The sequence below is a fragment of the Lactuca sativa genome, chromosome 2, assembly GCF_002870075.4.
Source record: "Lactuca sativa cultivar Salinas chromosome 2, Lsat_Salinas_v11, whole genome shotgun sequence".
Taxonomy (NCBI): domain Eukaryota; kingdom Viridiplantae; phylum Streptophyta; class Magnoliopsida; order Asterales; family Asteraceae; genus Lactuca; species Lactuca sativa.
The window spans coordinates 212,606,685-212,630,619 of record NC_056624.2 but is presented as its reverse complement, the minus strand read 5'-3'; the positions used below and the strand labels follow the sequence as shown (position 1 = coordinate 212,630,619).

The window sequence follows — 23,935 nt, the reverse complement described above, 5'->3', positions numbered from 1 at the left end:
GGTGTATGGGTTGTTGATTTTTTTTACTTGATCATGTTATATTAGGTCTTGATATATCATACCAAAAAAGTGGAACAAATTTGAATAGGGACTCGTTCTCGTGAAAAAGATTGTTTCGACTAAATAACATACTATGAAGAGATGATTTTTCTTTTTTATCACTTGATCATGTTATATTAGGTCTTGATATATCATACCAAAAAATTGGAATAGGGACTCATTCTCGTGAAAATGATTGTTTTGACTAAATAACATACTATGACTAGATGATTTTTTTATCACTTGATCATGTTATATTACTTCTTGATATATCATACGAAAAAGTGGAACAAATTGGAATAGGGACTCATTCTCATGAAAATGATTGTTTCGACTAAATAACATACTATGAGTAGATGATTTTTTTTATCACTTGATCATGTTATATTAGGTCTTGATATATCATACAAAAAGTGGAACACATTGGAATAGGGACTCATTCTCGTGAAAATGATTGTTTCGACTAACATACTATGAGTAGATGATTACTTAAAAATCTAATGACATTCAGAAACACTTTACTTGCATGATTTGGTACACACCTCGGAAATGGAGGTATTATGATTTTTATAAAAGGAAATGCAAGAATACAAGGTTCTTACTATTGACTTCTTACACAAGTGTAAACCCTAATTAGCATTCTTTTTACTCGACTCATCATTCTTCTTCTTTTGCTCCCTCTCCATTCTCGAGTTTCCTTGAGCAATTCTCTCATTGATCCAAGTAATAATGTCAGCAAACACAATATCAGTGTTTTCAGTAAATTCCCCGTAAGTCAAAGCATGCCACATCCCCGGATACAACTTAAATGTCTTGTCAGTACTAGATGCTTTCTCATACAAAAGTTTGCTTGCTGTGGGGTCCGTCACCTTGTCGTCGCCTCCGTGTGCAAGAAAAAATGGCAGTTTCACCTCTTGGAGTCTTGTTTCGAGGTTTGTGGTGACACCAAATAATTCATTAGCAGTTTGCAGGCGTACACGACCTTTGTAACATAATGGGTTCTTACGAACCTGTCACAAGGAAATACAAATGATTTGATTGATATTTGATAATAAGTGAAACTAAATTATAATAATCAATGAAGAAAAAAAGTGAAGTTTGTGTACCTCCTCTCTAATTTTAGGATCTCTAAAGGCTAGTTCAATAATATCTTGACCAGGGACTATTCTCCACGTTGGTATGATTCTTGTAAGGTGTGATAATATGCTTACCACAATTTGTGGTGGTTTCATATCGTCAGAAAGCTGAAAATTTTAACATATGTGAAATATTACAAATATTAAATAAATGGGAATGAAAGAAACTAAAGATAACCAATAAGGACAGAATAACAATACAAGAAATTTAATTTATGTTTTATATTTTGAAGAATTGTTCAGATAAACAAAAATGATTGAAAACTAGAGTCTTTCATAACCTAATGTGACAACTTAAAAAGCTTAAACGTACATGATTAAATCTTTCTCGTTAATAAAACTACTTCAGTTATTTGTCAATGAGATTAACCACCAACATATCCATTATGGTTTTGTAGTTGGTAATTGATATATATATATATATATATATATATATATATATATATATATATATATATATATATATATATATATATATATATATATATATATATATATATATATATATATATATAAAATTGGTAGTAATCTGTGGACTTTTCACATGAAACATTCAACTACCTAGACAAAGTCGCAATAAAACATACTGTAAAATGTTTATTTTGAGCTATTGAAAAATCCAAATATACATAAATAACCATCATAAAATATGACATCTTGGTCAATTTTGTCTTATAAAGAAAAGTTTGGTTATTTGATGAAATATATACGAGATCCAACTTGTTTTGAACAAAATGAATATTTGATTTTAGTACTACTAAGAGATGTTTCCATATTTTTTGAAGTATTATGTCAATTATTGGTACTTTTTTTTATAACAACTGATAAATCTTGTGTTTTAATTTTAAACTTATACATAATATATTGTCAAAAAGACCTCACCTACCCCCAAAAAAAAACACTAAAGTTTAGCAGAGATAACTAATTTGATAAAATTTAAATCGGCCTTGAAGTATTTACTAATAACTAACTAATACATTTTAACAAAATAAAAACATTAAAGAAGAAGACTACTAGAAATATACATAAACACACCTTACACATGGGTGCAACCAAGACTCCACCGTCCCAGAACTCTGGTTTCTTCATATGTAACCTCAGAACCATTGCTCCCCCCATGGATTCTCCAAGCAATACCCTCAATTTATTTTTATTTTCTTGCTTTTCTGAAAATTAAATTCCCAACTCAAATTTAGCATTTATTTCTTTCTTAATATTATTTTCTCCAAAAAAAAATCGAGTTTGTATTTTCTCATATAACAGAAAAATCATTTTGTTTTCTTTTTTTAGAAAATATAATAACAATAATTTGTGATGGTTATACATCATTCAAAAACAATACCCAAAATCTCGTATATCCTAGTTTGGATGGAAATGGTCAAGATTAAAATTCAACCCTTCTTTCCTCATGTATTTTTCTACTAAAAATAGAAAGAAAACCTCAAGAACACAATTTTTTTTTAAAATTAAATAAATAAAACTAACCACAAACGCTTGTGAAAAAATCAGAAGAGTCGTCAACCATATCACTAAAAGAAGGGATGTAACCCAGAACTCCATCGGATTTTCCATGCCCTTGACAATCTATTCCATAAACTCCAAATCTTGCCTTTACAAGCCTCATTGCAGGTCCTACTTATATAAATTCAACTCATTTAATAATCATTTTCTAATATAAAAAATGTAAATGAATTAAATTTCAGAATAATCAAGCTCGCCTTTCATGGAGAAACTACACTCCATGGCATACCCATGGTTAAGAAAGACTAAAGCTTTCGGTTCGCAATCAACTGGCAGCCATCTGCACGTAAAAAGCTTCACACCCTTTGAATTTGTAATAAATTCCTGAAAAGAAAATAGCAAGATTTTGACGTGTTTCATGCATGATTTCATGAAGAAACGAAAAACAGAGCAACATGATGGAGAAAAAAATAGAAAGATTCGAATTGTACCTCTTCGTATTTGACATTTGCATCTTCGATTGCCTGAGCATCGTGGGAAACAAACAGAAAAGAATTTGATCATTAAATAAAACATGAATCATGCGAATCTGCAGAAAAGAAAAATATAGGATGGATGCAAAGAGACATACCATTAAACAGTGTTTGTGTGTATCTGTGTCTGTATTTCTTCAATGAAATAAAAAATAAACTAGTTTTGTGGATCCTTAGATATTGGAATAGGGGGGTGGGGGGGTGGTAGTGCTTAATTAATTATGGAGTAGGGCGGTTTATACTTTATAGGGGCTCAAATCAAATGTCTAATTTGGATGGTCAATTGATTACATGTCATTTTATTTAAATTAATGTGTAATAAATAAATAAATAAAGAGACTTGGGTATCGTTATTGAATAAGTGTAGGGTGTAATTGAGTCGAACCAATTTATGAGATACTCGAAATCGACTCAACTCAAGTCGATCTCGAACTATTCGAGTAAATTATCAAGCTGAACTTGAGTATTGGAATACTCAGCCCGTGAAGCTCGCAGACTTATTGAGAGCATTGTTATATTTATACATTTACACTTTGTTTTATTCATATTTACATATTATAAAACCGAGTCGAGTTGAGCTCACGACTTAATCGCACTTCTATTGTAATTTAATGCAATTTTATTTTCTTAGTGGTTAATCGAGTCGAGCTTGAAAACGTTTATTACTTTCTCAAGTTCGAGTTCAAGCTTGAATTTAAGGCTCAAGTCAAGTTCAAGTCAAGTTTTGAGCTCGGGTTATTTAGTCGATAGGGGTGTGTATGGGGCGGTTTGGTTCGGTTATTGGTCAAAACTGAACCATAACCATTATGATTGGTTAATACATTTTGATAGCCGTTGAGTATAGTTAATATTGGTTATGGTTAATGGTTTTTGTCGGTTAACGGTTTTGGTTAATGGTTAATATTGGTTAATTATAATATTCAAAATAATATAAATGGTTAATGATTTATAAAGTTCTCGACGCCAATGTTTGTAACCTAGTTTATAATAATAGAATAAAATGTGTACATTTGATACTCAAAGTGAGATAACACATAGTCACATTCAAAATAAAAAAACATTCAATAAAAATATAAAACTTTAAAAAAAATTGACATTAATAATTTCATATATTGGTAATTGATATTAACATTAAAATAAAGTCAAACATTCATACACGTTCAATGCGATTAAATCAAAAAGTATAAAATAAAATAGTCAAACATTTATATTATGTGTTATCTGGATAAAAAAAATCCAATCACTCATGTATATTCAATGTGATTAAGTCAAAAAAATCATTCGAATAGGTCTATAAAGTCAAAACAATCTTTGATTATGATTAACGGTGTGAGAATCATCCATTTAGGATTATGGGTGTGAAGATTAAGCTAATTGTGAATAATGTTTACAAATTGTAGAATTAGCCGATTATGAATTACAACAGTAATGAATAATCTAACTATTGACATGATTGGAAGATTGTGTGTGTCTGCGTGATCAGCCTTTGATGGTTTGATTGCTCGTTCGTCTCCTAATAAGTGAGGATTAATGAATTATATTTTGAAATTTTAATGGGTCTTAAATAAGTTTGACTATATTATTTTATATATAATCTATAATTTTTATATATTAAAATATAAAGTTAGTGGTTCGGTTAATACTAGTTCGGTTAACCTATAAAACCATAACCGAACCGTTAGTTATCGGTTAACAAAAATTTGAAACCGAACCAATGGTTTTTAAAATGTTTGGTTATATGGGTTAATTTGGTTTTGGTTCGGTTTTTCGGTTATTATGCTCACCATATTAGTCGAGTCAAGTTTGGAGTTTGGTAGTGTTCGACTTGACTTGACTTGGCTCGATAAGACCCTTAGTTAAGTGGTTATGTGATAAGATGCTAGTTCTCGTCTCTTTTATAAATAAAGATCAAGTTCAGCCTTTTTAGCAATGTTTTAAAAAACGGTTTTTTAGTTGAACCGGTATGGTGACCGGTTTCCGGTTCAACCGGTTCGACCGCCGAGTGAACCGGTTTCTATATTTTTCATGTTTTTTTTCTATTTTCCTACACATACATACATATATAAATTATGAATTTGATGTTTACAAGTTCAAACATTAAAAATATACATAAAAATAAGTTGTAAATGAATCAAAATACATTAAAATAAAACATAACCATAAGTTTTAGTGTTTTACATCAATCGATATACGCTAAAAAGAAAATAAAATATAATACCGAAACAAAATATAGTTTTAGATGAATACAACCACATCAAAAAACTTTATAACATTAACATATGTTTTTATTTAGAGAAAACTAAATATATTTGAAAATAAAAATACCAAAGTTTATTATGTAAATAATTATTTTTCATGTGTTTTTATTCGGATTAACCGGTTCAACCGGTTTATTTTGACCGGTTCAACCGGGTTTTTTCTAAAAACCGGCCGATTCAATCCGATTCAGAAATCAATGTAAAACCGGTGATAGTTGCACCGCTCCTTCCCCCGGTTCCCGGTCCAACCGGTTTTTAAAACATTGCCTTTTAGATTAGTAAAGAACTAAATAAATAAAGATCAAGTTCAGCCTTTTTAGATTAGTAAAGAACTAAAGACCTAATTTTTTATTTTTATTTATTTAAACGGCAAACTAAGGCAGTGTTTGATAGATGTCTGACTGGGTCGAGTCAGCAAATTGGGCTGACTCGGTCAAACCCGAAGTGTTTGATTTGTGCTTTCTCGGTAAGATCAGCCGACCCAAATTGCTTTCTCGCTCAGTTCCTTCACAATCGCTAATTGGAAATTAGACCATCCTACCCCTCCGTCTTTATTCTTTCTTCCCTCATTCGTGTTCCCTTCCTAGTGACCTAAGGCTGCGTTAGTTGGGAAGAACTGATTGGGACAGAACAGGAAGGGAACACGTTCTTTACTTTTCCCCAATTAACCCTACTTGGAAAGCATTCCCGCTTTTTCTTCTTATCTACCATCGCACACTATCATGATTTCTCATCAGGGTCATCGGATTCTCATCGTCTCAAGGTATGTTTTTAATTAAACTTCATAATCTGCATATCTTTACTTACATGCTAAACGATTTCTTGATAGTTATTCACTTACCTGCATGTATTAGCTTCTGATTTTTGTTTTTAATTTCTCGTTATTCACTTACCTGCAAAAAAAATTCATTAAACTATTGATTACGTTGTGATTTATGCTCATTGAATTCATCCATACACTTTTCAAAGAGAGAGAGGGAAAATGAGGGAAAGATTTGCTTGCGTAGTTAATGTTAATTTATATAAACAAGAAAAGACCCTTGATTTTTCAAGGCATAAATTCTCTAATCTAGCAAAATGTCTAATTTTTAATTCGTTGTTTACAAGTGATATTCTGGAAAAAGCAATACTGCATTGTTATTAAGATCACCCTCTATTACATAGGGAGTGCATAAGAGATGCCATAGGATTGCACAATTCTAACGCAATTGCCCTTGAGTTTTTGTTCCTGTCCTGTTTATGATAGAGATGCTTGATGGTTCTGGAGGATCTTGATTAAGCATATTGTTCCAACCTAGTTTGGTACCTGATGATTTTATATTGTTCTTGCCCAATTCATGTTTTAGATACTCAATTTCGGATGAAAATGCTCCTTAGTTTTTGTATGTGTACCTGAGTTTTTTTTTAACTTGTTAATTGGGAGAGTTGATTCACTTTTTATTAGCTTTTGTATCTCTTAATTTCTTTTAATATTATTTATTTCGATTATTTGGCATTAAAATTGTTTTAATATGAGAATTATTAAATAAATTTTTTTAATTAAAATGTTAATTTTGAAGTAATGTATGTTAAATAAAACATCCAGTCAGATGTTTTAGGATGTTGGTTTGGATCGAGGGTGAAATGGTCATTTGTTATCAGTCAGCATATCCAGTCAGATGTTCAATCAAACAACATGATTTCCTACTCAGTCAGGATTTCTTACCCAGACAAACCTTTCTCAGTCAGCACTTACTCAGTCAGCAACTATCAAACAGGGCCTAAGATATTCTGAATCAATTCATATACACTTTTTATGTCTCGTAGTAAAATTTTAACACATCCCTTGCTGTTAGACCAAATACCTAAATGGTCTCAAATTTAAATCTTAGACATCACAAAAATGTGTCGATGGCAACTTTCGTACAAATGGACGCTAGTGCAATTATAAATTCATTTATAAACGTATTTACACTTTAGATCATGCTTTAATTCTCAATATATGCTAAGCATCATTTATTTGTATATAAATAATTTTTTTTTACTGATGATAAGAAGTTTTTTTTTCTTTCTTAATAGAAGATCATTAAAATATAACAAGGAGTTATTGAGGATAAACTATAAAGTAATACTAATCAATTTTGAATTTTGTACCCAATTTATTTTTATTTTAGGGCTCTTATTACAATAGAAAAATAGGCCTTATAAAATAATATCTTTTCGTATTTTTTTATAAGGAATAATGACTTGAAATGATAACGAATTTTCAATTTTGTTCATATTTAGTCACTGTATTTTTTTTTTCGTGCTTGATTTACCATTGAATTATTCGAAATTGTTTACATTTTACCCTTATGACCGGTTATAACCGATCATAAAGGTAAAATATGAACAATTTCAAATAATTCAGAGATAAATCAAGCATGAAAAAAAAATTCAATGACTAAATGTGAACAAAATTGAAAGTTCATTACCCTTACAAGTCATTATCCATTTTTGTAATCATTCCTTAGTTTATTTTGTCTATTGGTAGCAATTACTTAGATTAACAATTTTGATTTTAGTCATCATGTTTGTTGTGTTGTGCTTATAAGGAGTATTAAAGAATAGAATATGTACCATATATTTGTAACATCCCAAAAATTCATAATAAAATTTTCATTTTAAAAATAATAAACCATACAAACGAGTTGTTTCATAACCGATTAAAGTGAATATATAATTTAAACATTAGAGTAAAAATCATAAATAGTCGATGCGGAAATTTTTGGAGGATGTTGTACAGTCACGTCAGACCCTTCCCTTTGGAACCAGAAGTACCTAAAACCATAAACATGAAACCGTAAGCACAAAGCTTAGTAAGTTCCCAAAATATCACATACCATACATAGAATAGATAATGCTACGTGTCAACCATAGTCTTACAATTACTATCATGTCATGAGTCGTATCATGGTATTTCATTACCAAGCAAGGGGCCAAAACTCGGGTCTTGCAAACAAGTGCCAAGAGCCACCTCCTAGTTTTTCATGCAAGCATCATAAAGACAACTGTCATCCTACATAGAACTGTCAGGGTCCAGACCCTGGTCTTGCATACAATTCGTCAGGAGACATATCCAGGTCTTTCATATAAATCACCATTTAAGAAAGCTGTTTTAGCATCCATTTGGTGAATCACCAAATTATGAATTGTTGTTAAGGCAATCAACAGTCTAATGGTAGATATATGAACAACCAGAGCATAAGAGTCAAAATAGTCCATGTCAGGTTTTTGTCTAAAACCTTGAATAACCAATCGAGCCTTAAACATGTCAATTGATCCATCAACTTTCATCTTCCTTTTGAATATCCACTTGCAACCCAAATGTTTGCATCCAGGAGGAAGATCAGACAACACCCAAGTATTATTCCTCATGATGGAATCTATCTCATCATTTATTGCATCTTTCCAGAAAGCAACATATTAAGATTTCATTGCTTCATCAAATGTTTTAGGATCTTCTTCAGCACTAAAACAATATGAATATTTATTTGAAATTTCATCTCTAGAACCCTCAACTAGGTAAAGCTGAAAAGCATTACCAAATGATTTAACTTTCCTTTGTCTTTTGCTTCTTCTAAGCTCAGGTGATTCATTTGAATCAAGTACAACTTCCGTGGTATTTTCACTAAAACTAGGAACCAGGTTTTTTGGTCTAGGTATGGATGAAAAATGATTTACATCAAATATTGCATCTTTAGATTCTATAATAGCATTAAATGAAACAGAAGCTTTAAGTTTTATAACATAAAACATATAAGCCTTGGAATGTTCAACATATACAATAAAGATACACCCAATACCTCTTTCACCTAAAGTCTTCATTTTTGGTTCAGTCAACCTCACAACAGCCCTACAACCCCAAACTTTAAGATATCCTAAGTTTGGTTTCTTTTTGTACCAAAGTTCATAGGGAGTTACCTTGTTCCTTTTGTTTGGAACTTTGTTTAAAAGATACCATGTAGTTAGCCTAACTTCTCCCCAGAAACCATCACTCAAACCTGAGTAAGACAACATAGAGTTCACCATTTCCTTTAGAGCTCTATTTTTCCTTTCATAAATCCCATTTTGTTGAGGAGTATATGGATCCGTTATTTCATGTATAATTATAATAGATTTGAAATAACCAGGATCATAATACTCTCCACCTCGATCAATGCGAAGTCTTTTGCTTAAATCATTTTGTTACAACTCAACTTCATTTTTATAAATTTTGAATTTATCAAGGGCTTCATCATGGGAATGTAACAAATATACATAGAAAAAACAAGAATAATCATTTATAAAAGTAACTATGTCTTTCTTATTTCCTAAGGGTGGAGTTGAATGCAGATCACATAGATCACAATGAATTAACTCAAGCATAACAGAATGCCTTTTAACATTAGGAAAATGTTATCTATTTATCTTAGTTAACATCCACGTTTTACATTTTTCTATGTTAACATCAAAAGATAGTAATAATCCATTTTTAGACATTTTAAGCAATCTTTTATAATGTATATGTCCTAAACGAGCATGCCATAAAGAAGAATCATCAATGCTAAAACAAGCCATGTATATAGAATCTACAACTATATTGTTTACATTCAACTTAAACACCCCATTACAATTATATCCAAACCCAATGAATGTACCACACTTAGATAATACATACTTATCAGATTCATAGAGTTGTTTATATCCACATATATTAACTACACCACAAGAAACCAAGTTCTTTCTAATCTTAGGAACATGAATAACAATCTTAAGAAGAAAGACTTTTTCCATAAATAAAACATAAAGACACACAACCACGACCCACAACATGTGCTTTATTATGGTCTCCCATATACAACATCGATCCATCATTAACTACTTCATAATCCTTAAACCAAGAGCGATCTTTACACACATGACTCGTCGCCCACGAGTCTACCCACCATGCATGATCATCATCTTAAACATATAATGATTCAAAAATATGTGTTCCATGATATATAACATCAGTAGTAGTAATTTCATAAATAAAATTCTGACCTTGTGGTTTTGGACATTGATCATTAGATCCTTGTCCAGAAGTTCTTGCACCATTTTTGTTCTTCTTCAAATGACAATCTTGCTTCATCTGACCAAGTTTGTTGCAATTCCAACACACACATTTTGCTTTCTTGTTCAAACCTTTGTGATGGTCATCCTTCTTCTTCCTTTTTCCTTTATTATTTTTCTGATGTTTGTCATCCTCCACCATCTTCACTGAAGATACATGAACTTCTTTTTCTTTTCCTTTGCCAATTTCTTGAACCCGAAGACCCTCTTCAATTTATCAAGTGACTGTCAATTTGTACTAGAGACAACTCTTCCTTTTGGTGTTCCAAAGTGTGCTTAATGTCATTCCATAATGGGGCCGATTTGTCAATGACACTTGAAACAAAAATGGATTCATCCATTTGCATCTTGTGTTATTTAATTTGTGATGGAATCCTCATGAGTTCATTGTATTGTTGCATGACAAGCCTCAACCATGTATTTAGATTCAATGGCATCCCACAGTTCCTTTGTAGATCCATGATTTTGATAGATGTCAAAGAGAAAGTCAAACATACCATTCAGAATGTGCCCACAGAAAATGTAGTCATCATTTTCCTATTTGCAACGTTTTCTAGTGTGTTCCATCGTTTCATTCTCTTGTGCTTCTGGTGCAGGAGTACTCAAAAAACCTGCACAACCTTCAAAGTGGTAAGAAGAAAGTGAATCTTCTTTTGACAACGGCGTAAATCGTTTCCTTCAAACTTATCAAGTTTTCCAAACTTGGAACTCATGTCCCTGACAGATTCTACCATTGTTATTCCTTTATAAAAATTACAAATTTTGAATGTTAGATTTTAGAAATCAGAATAACAATAAATACAAACTTGGATAGATTCAAGGATCATGTTTCCAAATACTTTCTGAAATGTGTAATTCGTCCTTTTTGACCGGGGTACATGCATTTAGAAGTGGAATAATCCAAGAAAGAACCAATCTGAATTACAGGCCTAATTCGGATTGTGAAACACATAATACCTTGCTTGATGTGTTGTTGAGAGATAGAGAAAACCTTAATAAAAAAATTTAGCGTATATCTTTGTAACCCGTTTTCTTGAACATAAAAAATGTCCTTATACATGAGGGAAAGTAGTTAATGGTGGTTACATCCAGATTTGATGCCAAAATAGGTAGTTATTGGACATAACCAACACATGCATCATCCTGATGTCATCAAGTGAGTTTTGGTGCCAACACCGCAAGGGGCTATACCCATTGGACCCCGCTAGGGGTGTTGCCCTTTGGAACCCCATACCCAAGGGCACTTCCCCAGGACCCCCGTATCCCGGGCTTATATTAATCACTCCGATTGTGCACCCGGAACCTCCAATCTTGGTAAGTGAAATAGAGATCAATCTATCTCAATATTAATAACTACACTAAAACATCTTGATAAGACTAAAATCACCAATAATCTTTTTTATCCATTCTATGTTTATGCTTCTATTTATAATTACAGTTTTATAGGTTAAAATGAGACATCCTTTATGCAACCACATATTACAATAATTCTTGTACATAATATATATATATATATATATATATATATATATATATATATATATATATATATATATATATATATATATAACAAACGGTTATGCTATTTATGACGAAGTGTTGTAAACGCAATACTACTTATGCACATTATGTACAAAACATGTGTTTCAAACTATATCAATAGATATAAGGACGGGATAGTTCTAATGAAGCATTACCAATGATATATTAGTTGCGGCATGCCACCACTAAAGGTAATTGCGGCTACTCTTTATACCTTTCGAGCAACATTATGCCCTTAAATCTTGTAGTGATAAAGGAAATATATACTTTTTAAATCATAAAAATTAAACCCTCTACTCATATAAAAAATATAATGAAATTTATTAAGAAGTCGTTAAATGAAGAACATATAACAGTGTGATTTACCAAGATAAAAGAATTTATTTATGGGATAATGACTTGAAGGGGTAACGAACTTTTAATTTTGTTTGGATTTAGTCAGTAGACTTTTTTCGTGCTTGATTTACCTCTGAATTATTTGAAATTGTTCATATTTTACCCTTATGACCAGTTATAATCAGTAATAAGGGTAAAATGTGAACAAATTGAAATAATTCAAAGATAAATCATGCACGGAAAAAAGTGGTGACTAAATATGAACAAAGTTGAAAGTTTGTTACCCTTTCAAACTACTATCCCTTTCTATAAATGTAATATATAAAGCAAAAGCAAAAAGGTTTTAAAATTTTATTTAATGTAATTTCAAATTATTTTTATGATTTATTTTAAATAATTTATAGAGTAAATTGCAAATTTGGTCATTTGATTTGCCAAAAAGTGCAGTTTGAGTTCAATTTCTTTTTTTGTGCATAGATAGTCCAAACCTGAAGCTTCGATGCAGAATTGGTCCTTCGATTTAATTGTTGTTATCTTTATCCAATTAAATTGGTCATATTTTCCTGTTAACGTTACCATGAACGGCCACGTTAAATGTAACGGAAAGCATAAATGAGACGTTATCTCATCAGGACCTTGGCCAAGGCCTGATCTTGGTCCAAGCAGTCCAGCACCAGGGTGGCAGTTTGTTTCCCTCCATGAGGGACGAATATCCTATGATTCTCTCATTCACTCACGACCAATCAGGACGTGACAAGAAGCTTAGGTGACGCCCATAACTGATGTCACCAGGTAGTTAGTTAACGTGAGCGTGATCCTCCCAGTCAGAGGAGGCCACGTCTCATGCTCATCGGACGAGGTCCCTACGACCAATTAGAAACAGGTATAAAAGGATCTCTTTCGCCTCAAGGATGGGATCAACCTTCTCTCTCACTAATATTACCCTAAAGTTACATCTCTCAGAAAACTAACTTTATTGTCGGAACAATGTCCCGGGAGAACACCCGGGCATCCTTTAATGATTCTTTTGTGTTGTGTTCTCACGAAAGCTTCCAGGACAAATCCATCATCTAGCATCCAAACCCCTATAGAACATGTCACAACAGTTCCTCATGTGAGAACATATTTTTCATTTTAGTAGTTTTTCTCAAATTATTTTATTATTTAAAAAATTTATTAAGAAAAAAGTAAATACTCTCTCTCTCTCTCTCTCTATATATATATATATATATATATATATATATATATATATATATATATTTATATATATATATGGGTTTATTCTTAATGAAAACACACATTCATGAACATCCACACCAATTGCCCCCACTATCTGCCACCACCACCACCTACTACCACAACCACCGTTGTCCGCCATCGCCACCATCATCTACACCCGCCACCTAATACCCTATGAAAACCAATCATCTAATTACTCGAATTCCAAGATTCCAACCCTCACATGGATAATGGTCAAAACTCGAATCTAAAAATTTGATTTATTGTAAAAACTTAAATCAAATTTTAGAAATTCAGTATTGTTTCACGAATTTCAAAAGCACCTTCATTGGATGAGCCTTAGATCAACCGCCTCCTCCTCCAACTCGCAAATTCCATATTTGAATAAAAAGTCCCTCGCATCTTTTTACGGTCTTTGTTAGTAACAAGTTCTTGACCTTTTTTGGACAAGAGGGATAAGAGCGATGAGGTGTGGTGGTGGAATCGACTTCCCAATCAGTGAATATTATGAATGGGGATCGACGAATCTCGAATATTGACATATTTGAAGTAAGAAATCATTACATAGGAGGCGGAAGAAGATTTTAGGGGTGGAAGTAGGCATAGGGGATGGTGGACTACTGATTCAGGTTTTCCTAAAATAGGGGATAACACGCAAGCACACAAAGTTTCAATGAGGGGTCATCTTTAATATGCCCTTGTTCATCTTCTTTATAACCATCAACGTTATCAATAACCACCATACCCAACAACCTTACACTCGTCATCATCCCAACCACCGCATACCACCATCTTAATCATGCCCTACCACTATTACCCTTCTCCACAGCCGGATATCACAACCTTCTTGTCCAAAAAGAGCTGACATCACCATCCCTTTACTGGACCTTTGATTTAAATTTAAGGGAGAAAATGTGAGGGTTACAAACATAGAAGATGATTGAGAGAAAGAGAGGAATTAAATATATTAGGTGTTGATACCATCGTAGGTAAAGATAAAGAGAGATAGAGTATTTATTTTTTCTTAATAAAAGGTTTTTAATAATAAAATAATTGAAGAGAAACTACAAAAATGACAAATATGACCTCATATGAGGAACATATAACCAACTAAACTAAAGAAAGATAATGACAATTAACTCGAGGGACCAATTTTGTATCAAAGTTTCAATTTTGGACCATTTGTGCACAAAAAAGGACCCAAACCACACTTTTTGGTAAACCATAGGGACCAATTTTTCATGATTTTTGATTGTCCCCCACAATACCATATACAAACTTCTTCAAAAGTGAAACAAACATAGTATAAGTTGCACGACCATAAAGTACAAAAGAGACCCCAAATCACCCCCGTAGCCTAGAGAGAAGGAAATGAGAGCGTCACTTACGTATGAAATCAGGCGATTTATCGGCGTTTGATACCGTTTTCCAGAGTGGATCAATCGAAGACTTAAATGGATCAAATATAAGGTTTTGGGGAAAACCTTATGACAAGACATGGTACATGGAAGACCACACTGTGGCATGTCACTTATGGATTGCTTGTTCTGATGAACGCCATGACGTGGCAAGTAGGATGACACAGCGCGGTGGCTGCTGCTGCCCAAGCCTACAATTTTTAGGGTTTCTCCAGTATTATAGCGTCTAACTCCAAGATTAGGGCATTCTCTTCAGCCTCCAACCTTCCAAAATGAAACCCCCATCCCATTTGAGTGATCCTTGTTTTATTCCTGATGTTCTGTAACACCTATTCCAAGTATTATTGGATTTATTTAATTTTAGGGTTTTAGCCATGGACTCGGCGAGTTGGATGATCAAATCTTCAAGTGGAAGTATTAATTTTGGACGCGGGATCGGGACCTACTCGATGAGTCGAAAGGTCCCAACTCGATGAGTAGGAGCTGTAAAGAGAAACCCTAACTATTAAGGGTTTGTACCCTATATAAAGGACTTATGGATCATTTTTGGCCTCCTTCAACAACTTATTACCCAGAGGAGAGCGTTTTCGGTTGTAAACCCTCTTTTGGTGAGAGAAAGAGCCTTTGTGAGCATTTTTGGAGGATTTGAGGAGATTGAAGGAGAAGGAAACAGGAGAGGAGCTGTAGATCCAACATCTATATCATATTGGCCATCCGTCTAAGGTAAAAAGTCGTGGCCTTTACCTCTAATTGTTTAGATCTCCTTTCTTAGAAGAGAATGACCATTTTTTGGGGAAAATGGGGTCAAGATTGAATCTGGACTTATGGTTTCAGATTTGGACCTCCTTAGGTCCCCAATGGCATAAATTTGCTCCCTTTATGCAATTCATCCCCTTTCCATGCGGTAAAACCTTGTATGAAGACTAGTTTTGGTGTTAAGGCCATAAGAGACCATGCATGCATGTAAAGTTTGCAACTTTACGTGAAATCTACAATAGGGAAGGCTAGATCTGAAGTTTGGGACTCTAGATCCCACTGGAAAAGGCCGAAAACGAGAAGGACTAAAGGAACTCGCTGAGTCCTTTAATCAACTCGACAAGTCGGACAAGGAGTTTAAGGCTAAAGGGTTTTCATCTGGATGGATTTTCGGTCAGGAGTTTTCGGTTGAGAGTTTGTGGCCGCGAACATTAGGGAACTCGACAAGTCACTCAAGTGACTAGGCGAGTTGACGAGTTAATCAAGAACTCAACGAGTGGCTGGCTATACTCGACGAGTTGATGTCAACATGGACTGTTGACCTTGACGGTGGACCTTGACTTTGTCCAGGGTTGACCTGAGGGTATTTATGGGATCGTGACAAGTTAATCACCTGATGATTATGGGAAGTTGAGAAAGAGCAGCATGTGGGATATATCTTACTTCGGCTTATCAGTTCACCATTCGAGAGTTGAGTCTTCTCACTATACCAATAGGTCTAAGGAACCATGGCCGACCCATTTATCTAGTTGTGATGATTGTTGCGAATGTGCTATTGATACATTAGGTATTATGAGAAGACCATATGGGGGTTCCCATGGCAAACAGTTATGTATGTATTATGCTAGTTGATTGTGTGGTATTTGGTATGCTAGTTGTCTTTGTGATACTTGCATGGAAGACCCTTGGGGGTTCCCGAGGCAGTTGGACATAAGACTATGTGGGGGTTCCCATGGCTTTCCAGGCTAAGACCATGAGGGGGTTCCCATGGCAGTGGGCTAAAACCACGTGGGGGTTCCTGTAGCACCCGGTGTAAGACATTGGAGGGTTTCCAGGGCATCCTTATATGTTTGTATGTTTAGCTCATATGTTTGTATGTATAGTTTGCATTATGTATTGTTTGGCATGAATACCTTGTGGGGGTTCCCAAGGCAGGAAGACCATGTGGGGGTTCCCATGGCAGATTAGACCATGTGGGGGTTCCCGTAGCACTAGGTGTAAGACCCTGGAGGGTTTCCATGGCTTCCTTATATGATTATATGCAGGGTTATGTGGTAGAGATAGCTTTTACAGCTAGTATGATATGTGTTATGTGGATTATGTGTGGGGTATGCTTTGGAGGACTCACTAAGCTTCGTGCTTACGGTTTACAGTTTTGGTTTCAGGTTTCATCGGTTGGAAAAGAAGGGCTCGGAAGGATTGTAGCGCACACACCTATGATTTCCGCAATAAATGATTTTGGGATGAACTCCGATATATTTTATACTTAATGATGATTTGAAATGTTTGAAACAAATGGTATCAATGTTCGATTCTATTAAAAATTAAATGTTTACCCTTGATTTTTGGGTTGTTACAAGTTGGTATCAGAGCCTTGGTTTAAGGGATTCGGGGATACCTTTGGGTGTGCCTGAACTCAAACTGAGGATCTGTAAAGCTTTCAAAATTTTTCAAAAGAAAATGTTTTCAAGGAAAAGGTTTTATAAGACAAGAAAGGGTGTGGTGCACACAATCAACCGAGCTCAAGTAAGTTTCCCCAGAATACCCATATTTGTTATCTGTGATGATTTGATTATGAATCTGTGAATCGCATGCTAGTTAGGGTTAGGGGAGATGCATGTATATGTTGTATGAGCTGGTAGACTTTCATGCTAGTGTTGAGTAGTCATCAATAGGTTGGCCCGATATGTGGTGCTTGTAGCCGTGAGAATATTGGATGCCATGCTGGAATGAGAATGATAATTGGTATTTGTAATTGCTATGTGTATGCTTTCAAAATTGTACACGGTTAGGATCTTATAGCCTTAGAATAATTGATTTGGCCTTATTTCCTGTTCCTTGTCTGGTTGTGGTCCTAGGCTAGAGTCTATTATTCAACGGTCTATTAGATCCTGTTCTGTGTATAATTTGTATGCATAAGGCAGCCGGTAGCGAGGGTGGATGTGGATAGCATGGGTTGTGGTATATGAGCCAAATGTTCTATGATAGTTTGTGGATCGGAGATTACCCTAGGGTAAGCTCAAGATGGGATTAGTGACATGAGTCACCTGATTGTGAATTGGAAGTATAGATAGAATTGTTTGATTGGAATATGTTGGTTAGTTTTATGTTGTCCGAATGCTGCTTGCTTTGTGCTTTGTGAGACTTCTAGCAATGTAAGCTAGCCACTAAGTAAATATGTTAGGTCGCATGTGGAACATGCCGGATAATCTCAGAGTGATGGATTTGGCCCTATTACGCAGCTCTCGTTTGAGTCTAACCATTCTAGGATTAATTCTGTTACTCAAAGGATTATCTGATCTTTGTTGCGTGTAGCTATATTCATAAGGTAGCTAGTTGACATTACTGGGAATCTTTCAACGGCTGAGTACCGGGTGGGTTGGGAACCTAGGAGAGCCTAGGATATGCTCCAATAAGTTAGTGGGGCGATTTGTTGAGGTTAGGAACCTAGGAAAGCCTAAGAGGTGCTTCGGGGGATATCGTGTTGCTGTTTAGCAGACATTTAGTATACCAGTGGAGTAAGTGACTTAGAGGATTCGGGAGGATTGCTGAGGAAAGTATGGATAGGTGTGGAAGGTAGTATTGGGCCTATACTACTTAAAGCACAAGATCTATACTCGAATCGGTGAGAGTCTTGGAGAATCTGAGAAGCTTATGGGAAGGATAATTCTTGGTTATGCCTTGATCGTGGGAATAAATGCTTTGCAGAATGAGGATGAGCGTGCATGGGTAAGACCAAGGTTTGTTCCTAGCTCCGGTGGTGAGCCGGTTAGTAGAAGGACTGCTAGAATTTCGAGTTCGCCTTGGATCTCTCTTGTATCAGGTGGCAAGGGTTGATTGTGCGATTTATTGCACTTTGGGATTTAAAACAATGTCTTGGGAATAGTTTATGGCCAGCTTAGAGCAGAGGTTTCTCCAGCTACTGTAGTTCAGCCGTTGGCGATTGAACTGGTGTGGGTGTCAGGGTGCGAGACCCTGAATAGTATGGATCTCAGAACCGAGGACGGAAGATTGACTAGGGGTACCACAATGAGAGAGGTTCAGGTCTGGTGAATTTATTGGAGGGCCTCAGGCGGAGACCCAAGAGTTTGGATCAACATTTGAGAGGCCAGCAGGGTCGGATCCAGTGCAACGTTTGCAAAAACTGCACGATGAAGTTTCGTTCCAAGGGTTTAGATTGTCATTGGGATCGGAATGAGGTGTTTCATAATGTTCTCAGGGTGGTCGAGGTATCACAAGAGGAGGTGGTCAGGATTCCCTAAGATGTTGCGGATATGCTATCTTCGGCCATTTCTGGTGGATATCGGGTATTTGTATCGCTTGGGAATTGAGATAAGTTGGATCTCGGGTCGGTTTTCTGCTATTGTCTGGGTTAGCAAGGGTTGCCATATGTCATTCAGCATGTCAAGGAGTCTTTAAGATATCTTCAGACGGATGTACCTCACGGAGTGGAATCCGCGTGTACCGTGATTGCTCCAAGTCATTGTCGGGATCTGTTCAATGATCTGCGTTGCTACGGGTGTAGCAGGTTTGGTCACGTTTTCAAGGATTGCCCACAGGGGGCAAGCCCGTTATATTTGTTGTGATCAGAAGGGTGACAAGGAGGTCAACCATTTGAGAAGCAGAGATGAGCTGTGAGTGCATACGCTTCGACTATTTTGAGGATCACTATTGGACGGGAGGGTAGAGCCGGAGCCCAGCAGGTAGGGGCTCCACTTTGCAGGGTCAGACTGGGGAGATCAGAACTCCTGCAAGCAAGAGTGCAAGGTATGTTCCCTTTTGCCTCCCCACCAGCATTGCCTGTATTTAGTAGCGGTTATTTTTCATCAGCATGGGAAGGTGTATCATTGGTTGTTATCTTTGGTGGTGGTTTAGGTTACATGCACCTTCAAGAAGAGTTATATGCCATTTTCATACCATGAATTTGGGTGGAGTAGTACGGGGTCATCTCCCAAAATATCGCGGATTTTTCCAGCATTCGAGTGTCATTTTGAGTATGGTCGGGGTTGGCTCAAGGGTTCGTACGAGGGGATTTTGGCTAGGTTTCAGTAACCTTAGCAATTATGTTAGGAAAGCCTCTTGGAGTTGCCGAGTGAGAGAGAGAGAGAGAGAGAGAGAGAAGTTGTCGCTAAAGTATTGTGGGAGCATCCGACCTTTGGACTCCGAGACCTGAATGTGATATCAGTGTGAACAGCTAGAGTCATTGGCATTGTTGGGACACAATATGTGTTAGTTGGTTTTTAGGAATCGTGTTGTTTTGGAAGGGTTATTCATGGTGTTCTAGCTTTGGTAAGCACTGGTCGTCAGCAAGGTGAACATTGGAACGTAATGAGGATTGGGAATCCTTTAATTTTCATGTGGCGAGTGGACTTAGTTGAATCTAAGTAGGGGAGAACCGTCCGGGTATCCAGGACAGAAGCAAGGGTGAAAGTGTTGTAAGACTACGGGGGAGCCATAACATTTACTAATGTTCAGTTGGGGTGAAAGTGATGTAAGACTACAGGGGAGCTGCAGCCTTCACTAATGGTCAGTTAGGGTATAGTGTTGTAAGACTACGGGGAAGTCGTAACATTCACTAGTGGTAGAGAGTGTTGTAAGACTGCGGGGCTGTCGTAGCGTTCACGGATTCTTTCAGGTGATTTGGACTAGGGTAGGCTAGTTCGCAGGGTTGTGGGAGAGCCACGACTTAGTTAGGATCAGGACCCGAGGTGATTGATCGATCAGTTATCTAGGGGCGAGCTTGGACGTGTATGAGAGTTATGGTTGGAACCGGTAGATACTACTAAGCTAAGGGTTGGATCTTGTGATACATGATCTTGTGGTCGAGTAGTGCATGTTTCTGTAAGGTTACGGCTGGGTAGCCCTGTTATGGATCTCATAGGAACCTGGTGGTTAGACCGGGTGCAAGACTGGAAGTCTCATGGAAGTGGCTAAGAGTATTTATTAATCAGTCGAGTAAAGGATGACGGGAAGTCATGGGGCATTATGCAAATGCCGATTCGAGGACCTTTGGATAGGAGTGGAGTAACAATTCAGATTTGGATAGGAACCCTAATCGGAATTTGTGTCGGATTCTATTTCAGTGAGATGGGATGTGGGGCATCTATATGCCAAGGACATCAATGACAAAATTTAAGGGTGGTGAACGGGTTGGTTTAATGGTAGTTTGAGCCATTGTGATGTGTCTCGGGTGGCTCTATCTGTAATAGAGCCATAACATGTCGAAATTAGGAAACGATAGGTCGAAGGAGACCAGGTATGATGTAAGACTACAACTATTCTGGTAGTATTCACCATTTTGCATCAGATTCAGTGACGGCAGGTTATCAGCCTATCTCGATCGGACGGATCAATCGGCTAGAAGGAGATAGGGCAGTTATGGTTAGACGAGGTATCCTTCGGAGGTCGTAGGGGACTGTTGAGTGTGTTTTGGCTCAGCAATCGGGTAGGTGTACGGTGTTCTGGACAGTTGGCAAACAGGTTGGGACCAAGGGGGTCCCCGATTGTTCTCCAGGAAAGCAGTCATGTGGCAACAATAGGAGTAAGAGCGATTTGGTGATTTGGGGTCTGGGTGTGGAATTTCTTGTTATTCGTTAACCGCAGTTGTTCGGTGACTTTGTTCTTTAGGAAGACTCAAGGTATTGCAAGTGGGAAGTATTCTATTTAGGCTGGTTTTCTTATGGAACTAGTTCGATGATGATTCAATGTGGGTAGTTTGTTAGGGAGACAGACCATCTCGACACTTCAGATTTCAGATGGAGCAGATATGATCAGGTTGCAAGGAATTCATTCATTTTCGGATATCGCGTTGCTGAAGGTGTTGCCCTGGAAAGGGATTATTAGGTTTCGGAAAGAGGGGCAAGCTGGGGCCTCGATATATAGGCTTGTTCAGGATCTTGGCCCGGGTGGGAAAGGTGGCATATCGCTTGGATCTTCCAGAGGAGCTTAGCCGGATTCACAACACCTTCCACGTGTCTCAACTTCAGAAGTGTGTTACTAACGAGTTCGCAGTCATTTTGCTGGACGACATTCATGTGGATGAGAGTCTGAACTATATCGAGAAGTCGGTTGTGATTCTTGATATGAAGACCAAGGGTCTTCAGAATAAGGAAATAAGACTGGTAAAGGTGCAAAGGCAGCATCGAAGGGGCTCCGAATGCACATGGGAGCCGGAAGAGGAGATGTGAGAGCCCTACCCGGATTTATTTAGGTCAGTAGACTTCAAGGACAAAGTCTAGTTCAAGTGAGGGAGACTTGTAAAACCTATTCCAAGTATTATTGGATTTATTTAATTTTAGGGTTTCGGTCGTGGACCCGGTGAGTTGGAGGATCAACTCGTTGAGTAGAAGTATTAATTTCGGACGTGGGATTGGGACCTACTCGACAAGTCGGAAGGCCCCGACTCGACGAGTAGGATCTGTAAAGAGAAACTCTCACTTTTAAGGGTTTGTACCCTATATAAAGGACTTATGGCTAATTTGTGGCCTCTTTCAGCAACTTACTACCCATAGGAGAGTGTTTTCAGCCGAAAAACCCTCTTTTGGTGAGAGAAAGAGCCTTTGTGAGCATTTTTGGAGGATTTGTGGAGATTGAAGGAGAAGGAAACAGGAGAGGAGCTATAGATCCAACATCTATATCATCTTGGCCATAAGTCTTAGGTAAAAAGGCGTGGCCTTTACCTCTAATTGTTTAGATCTCCTTTCTTGGAAGAGAATGACCATTTTTTGGGAAAAATGGGGTCAAGATTGAATCTGGACTTATGGTTTCAGATTTGGACCTCCTTAGGTCCCCAATGGCATAAATTTGCTCCCTTTATGCAATTCATCCCCTTTCCATGCAGTAAAACCTTGTATGAAGACTAGTTTTGGTGTTAAGGCCATAAGAGACCATGCATGCATGTAAAGTTTGCAACTTTACGTGAAATCTAAAATAGGGAAGGCTAGATCTGAAGTTTGGGACTCTAGATCCCACTGGAAAAGGCCGAAAACGAGAAGGACTAAAGGAACTCGCCGAGTCCTTTAATCAACTCGACAAGTCGGACAAGGAGTTTAAGGCTAAAGGGTTTTCATCTGGATGGATTTTCGGTCAGGAGTTTTCGGTTGAGAGTTTGTGGCCGCGAACATTAGGGAACTCGACAAGTCACTCAAGTGACTAGGCGAGTTGACGAGTTAAGCAAGAACTCAACGAGTGGCTGGCTATACTCGACGAGTTGATGTCAACATGGACTGTTGACCTTGACGGTGGACCTTGACTTTGTCCAGGGTTGACCTGAGGGTATTTATGGGATCGTGACAAGTTAATCACCTGATGATTATGGGCAGTTGAGAAAGAGCAGCATGTGGGATATATCTTACTTCGGCTTATCAGTTCACCATTCGAGAGTTGAGTCTTCTCACCATACCAATGGGTCTAAGGAACCATGGCCGACCCATTTATCTAGTTGTGATGATTGTTGCGAATGTGCTATTGATACATTAGGTATTATGTGAAGACCATGCGGGGGTTCCCATGGCAAACAGTTATGTATGTATTATGCTAGTTGATTGTGTGGTATTTGGTATGCTAGTTGTCTTTGTGATACTTGCATGGAAGACCCCGGGGGGTTCCCGAGGCGGTTGTACATAAGACCATGTGGGGGTTCCCATGGCTTTCCAGGTTAAGACCATGTGGGGGTTCCCATGACAATGGGCTAAAACCACGTGGGGGTTCCTGTGGCACCCGATGTAAGACCTTGGAGGGTTTCCAGGGCATCCTTATATGTTTGTATGTTTAGCTCATATGTTTGTATGTATAGTTTGCATTATGTATTGTTTGGCAGGAATACCTTGTGGGGGTTCCCAAGGAAGGAAGATCATGTGGGGGTTCCCATGGCAGATTAGACCATG

General features: G+C 36.7%; 1 protein-coding gene across 1 annotated transcript; it reads right to left on the bottom strand.

The window, feature by feature from the left end:
• Positions 1-460: 460 nt before the first annotated feature.
• LOC111912207 (caffeoylshikimate esterase) lies at positions 461-3,358 on the bottom strand. Its single transcript, XM_023907930.3, has 7 exons — positions 3,268-3,358; positions 3,128-3,160; positions 2,894-3,020; positions 2,661-2,807; positions 2,211-2,341; positions 1,146-1,283; positions 461-1,049 (listed from the first exon to the last, which is right to left on the bottom strand). The coding sequence occupies exons 1-7, from the start codon at positions 3,268-3,270 to the stop codon at positions 669-671; spliced, it is 960 nt and encodes a 319-aa protein (XP_023763698.2). The 5' UTR covers positions 3,271-3,358; the 3' UTR covers positions 461-668.
• Positions 3,359-23,935: the final 20,577 nt, after the last annotated feature.

Coding starts and splice junctions, on each gene's coding strand:
- LOC111912207 (XM_023907930.3), bottom strand. Junction 2,808..2,893: donor GTGTAGTTTCTCCATGAAAG/GCGAGCTTGATT, acceptor TTATATAAGTAG/GACCTGCAATGAGGCTTGTA. Junction 1,284..2,210: donor TGGTTGCACCCATGTGTAAG/GTGTGTTTATGT, acceptor TAAAATTTTCAG/CTTTCTGACGATATGAAACC.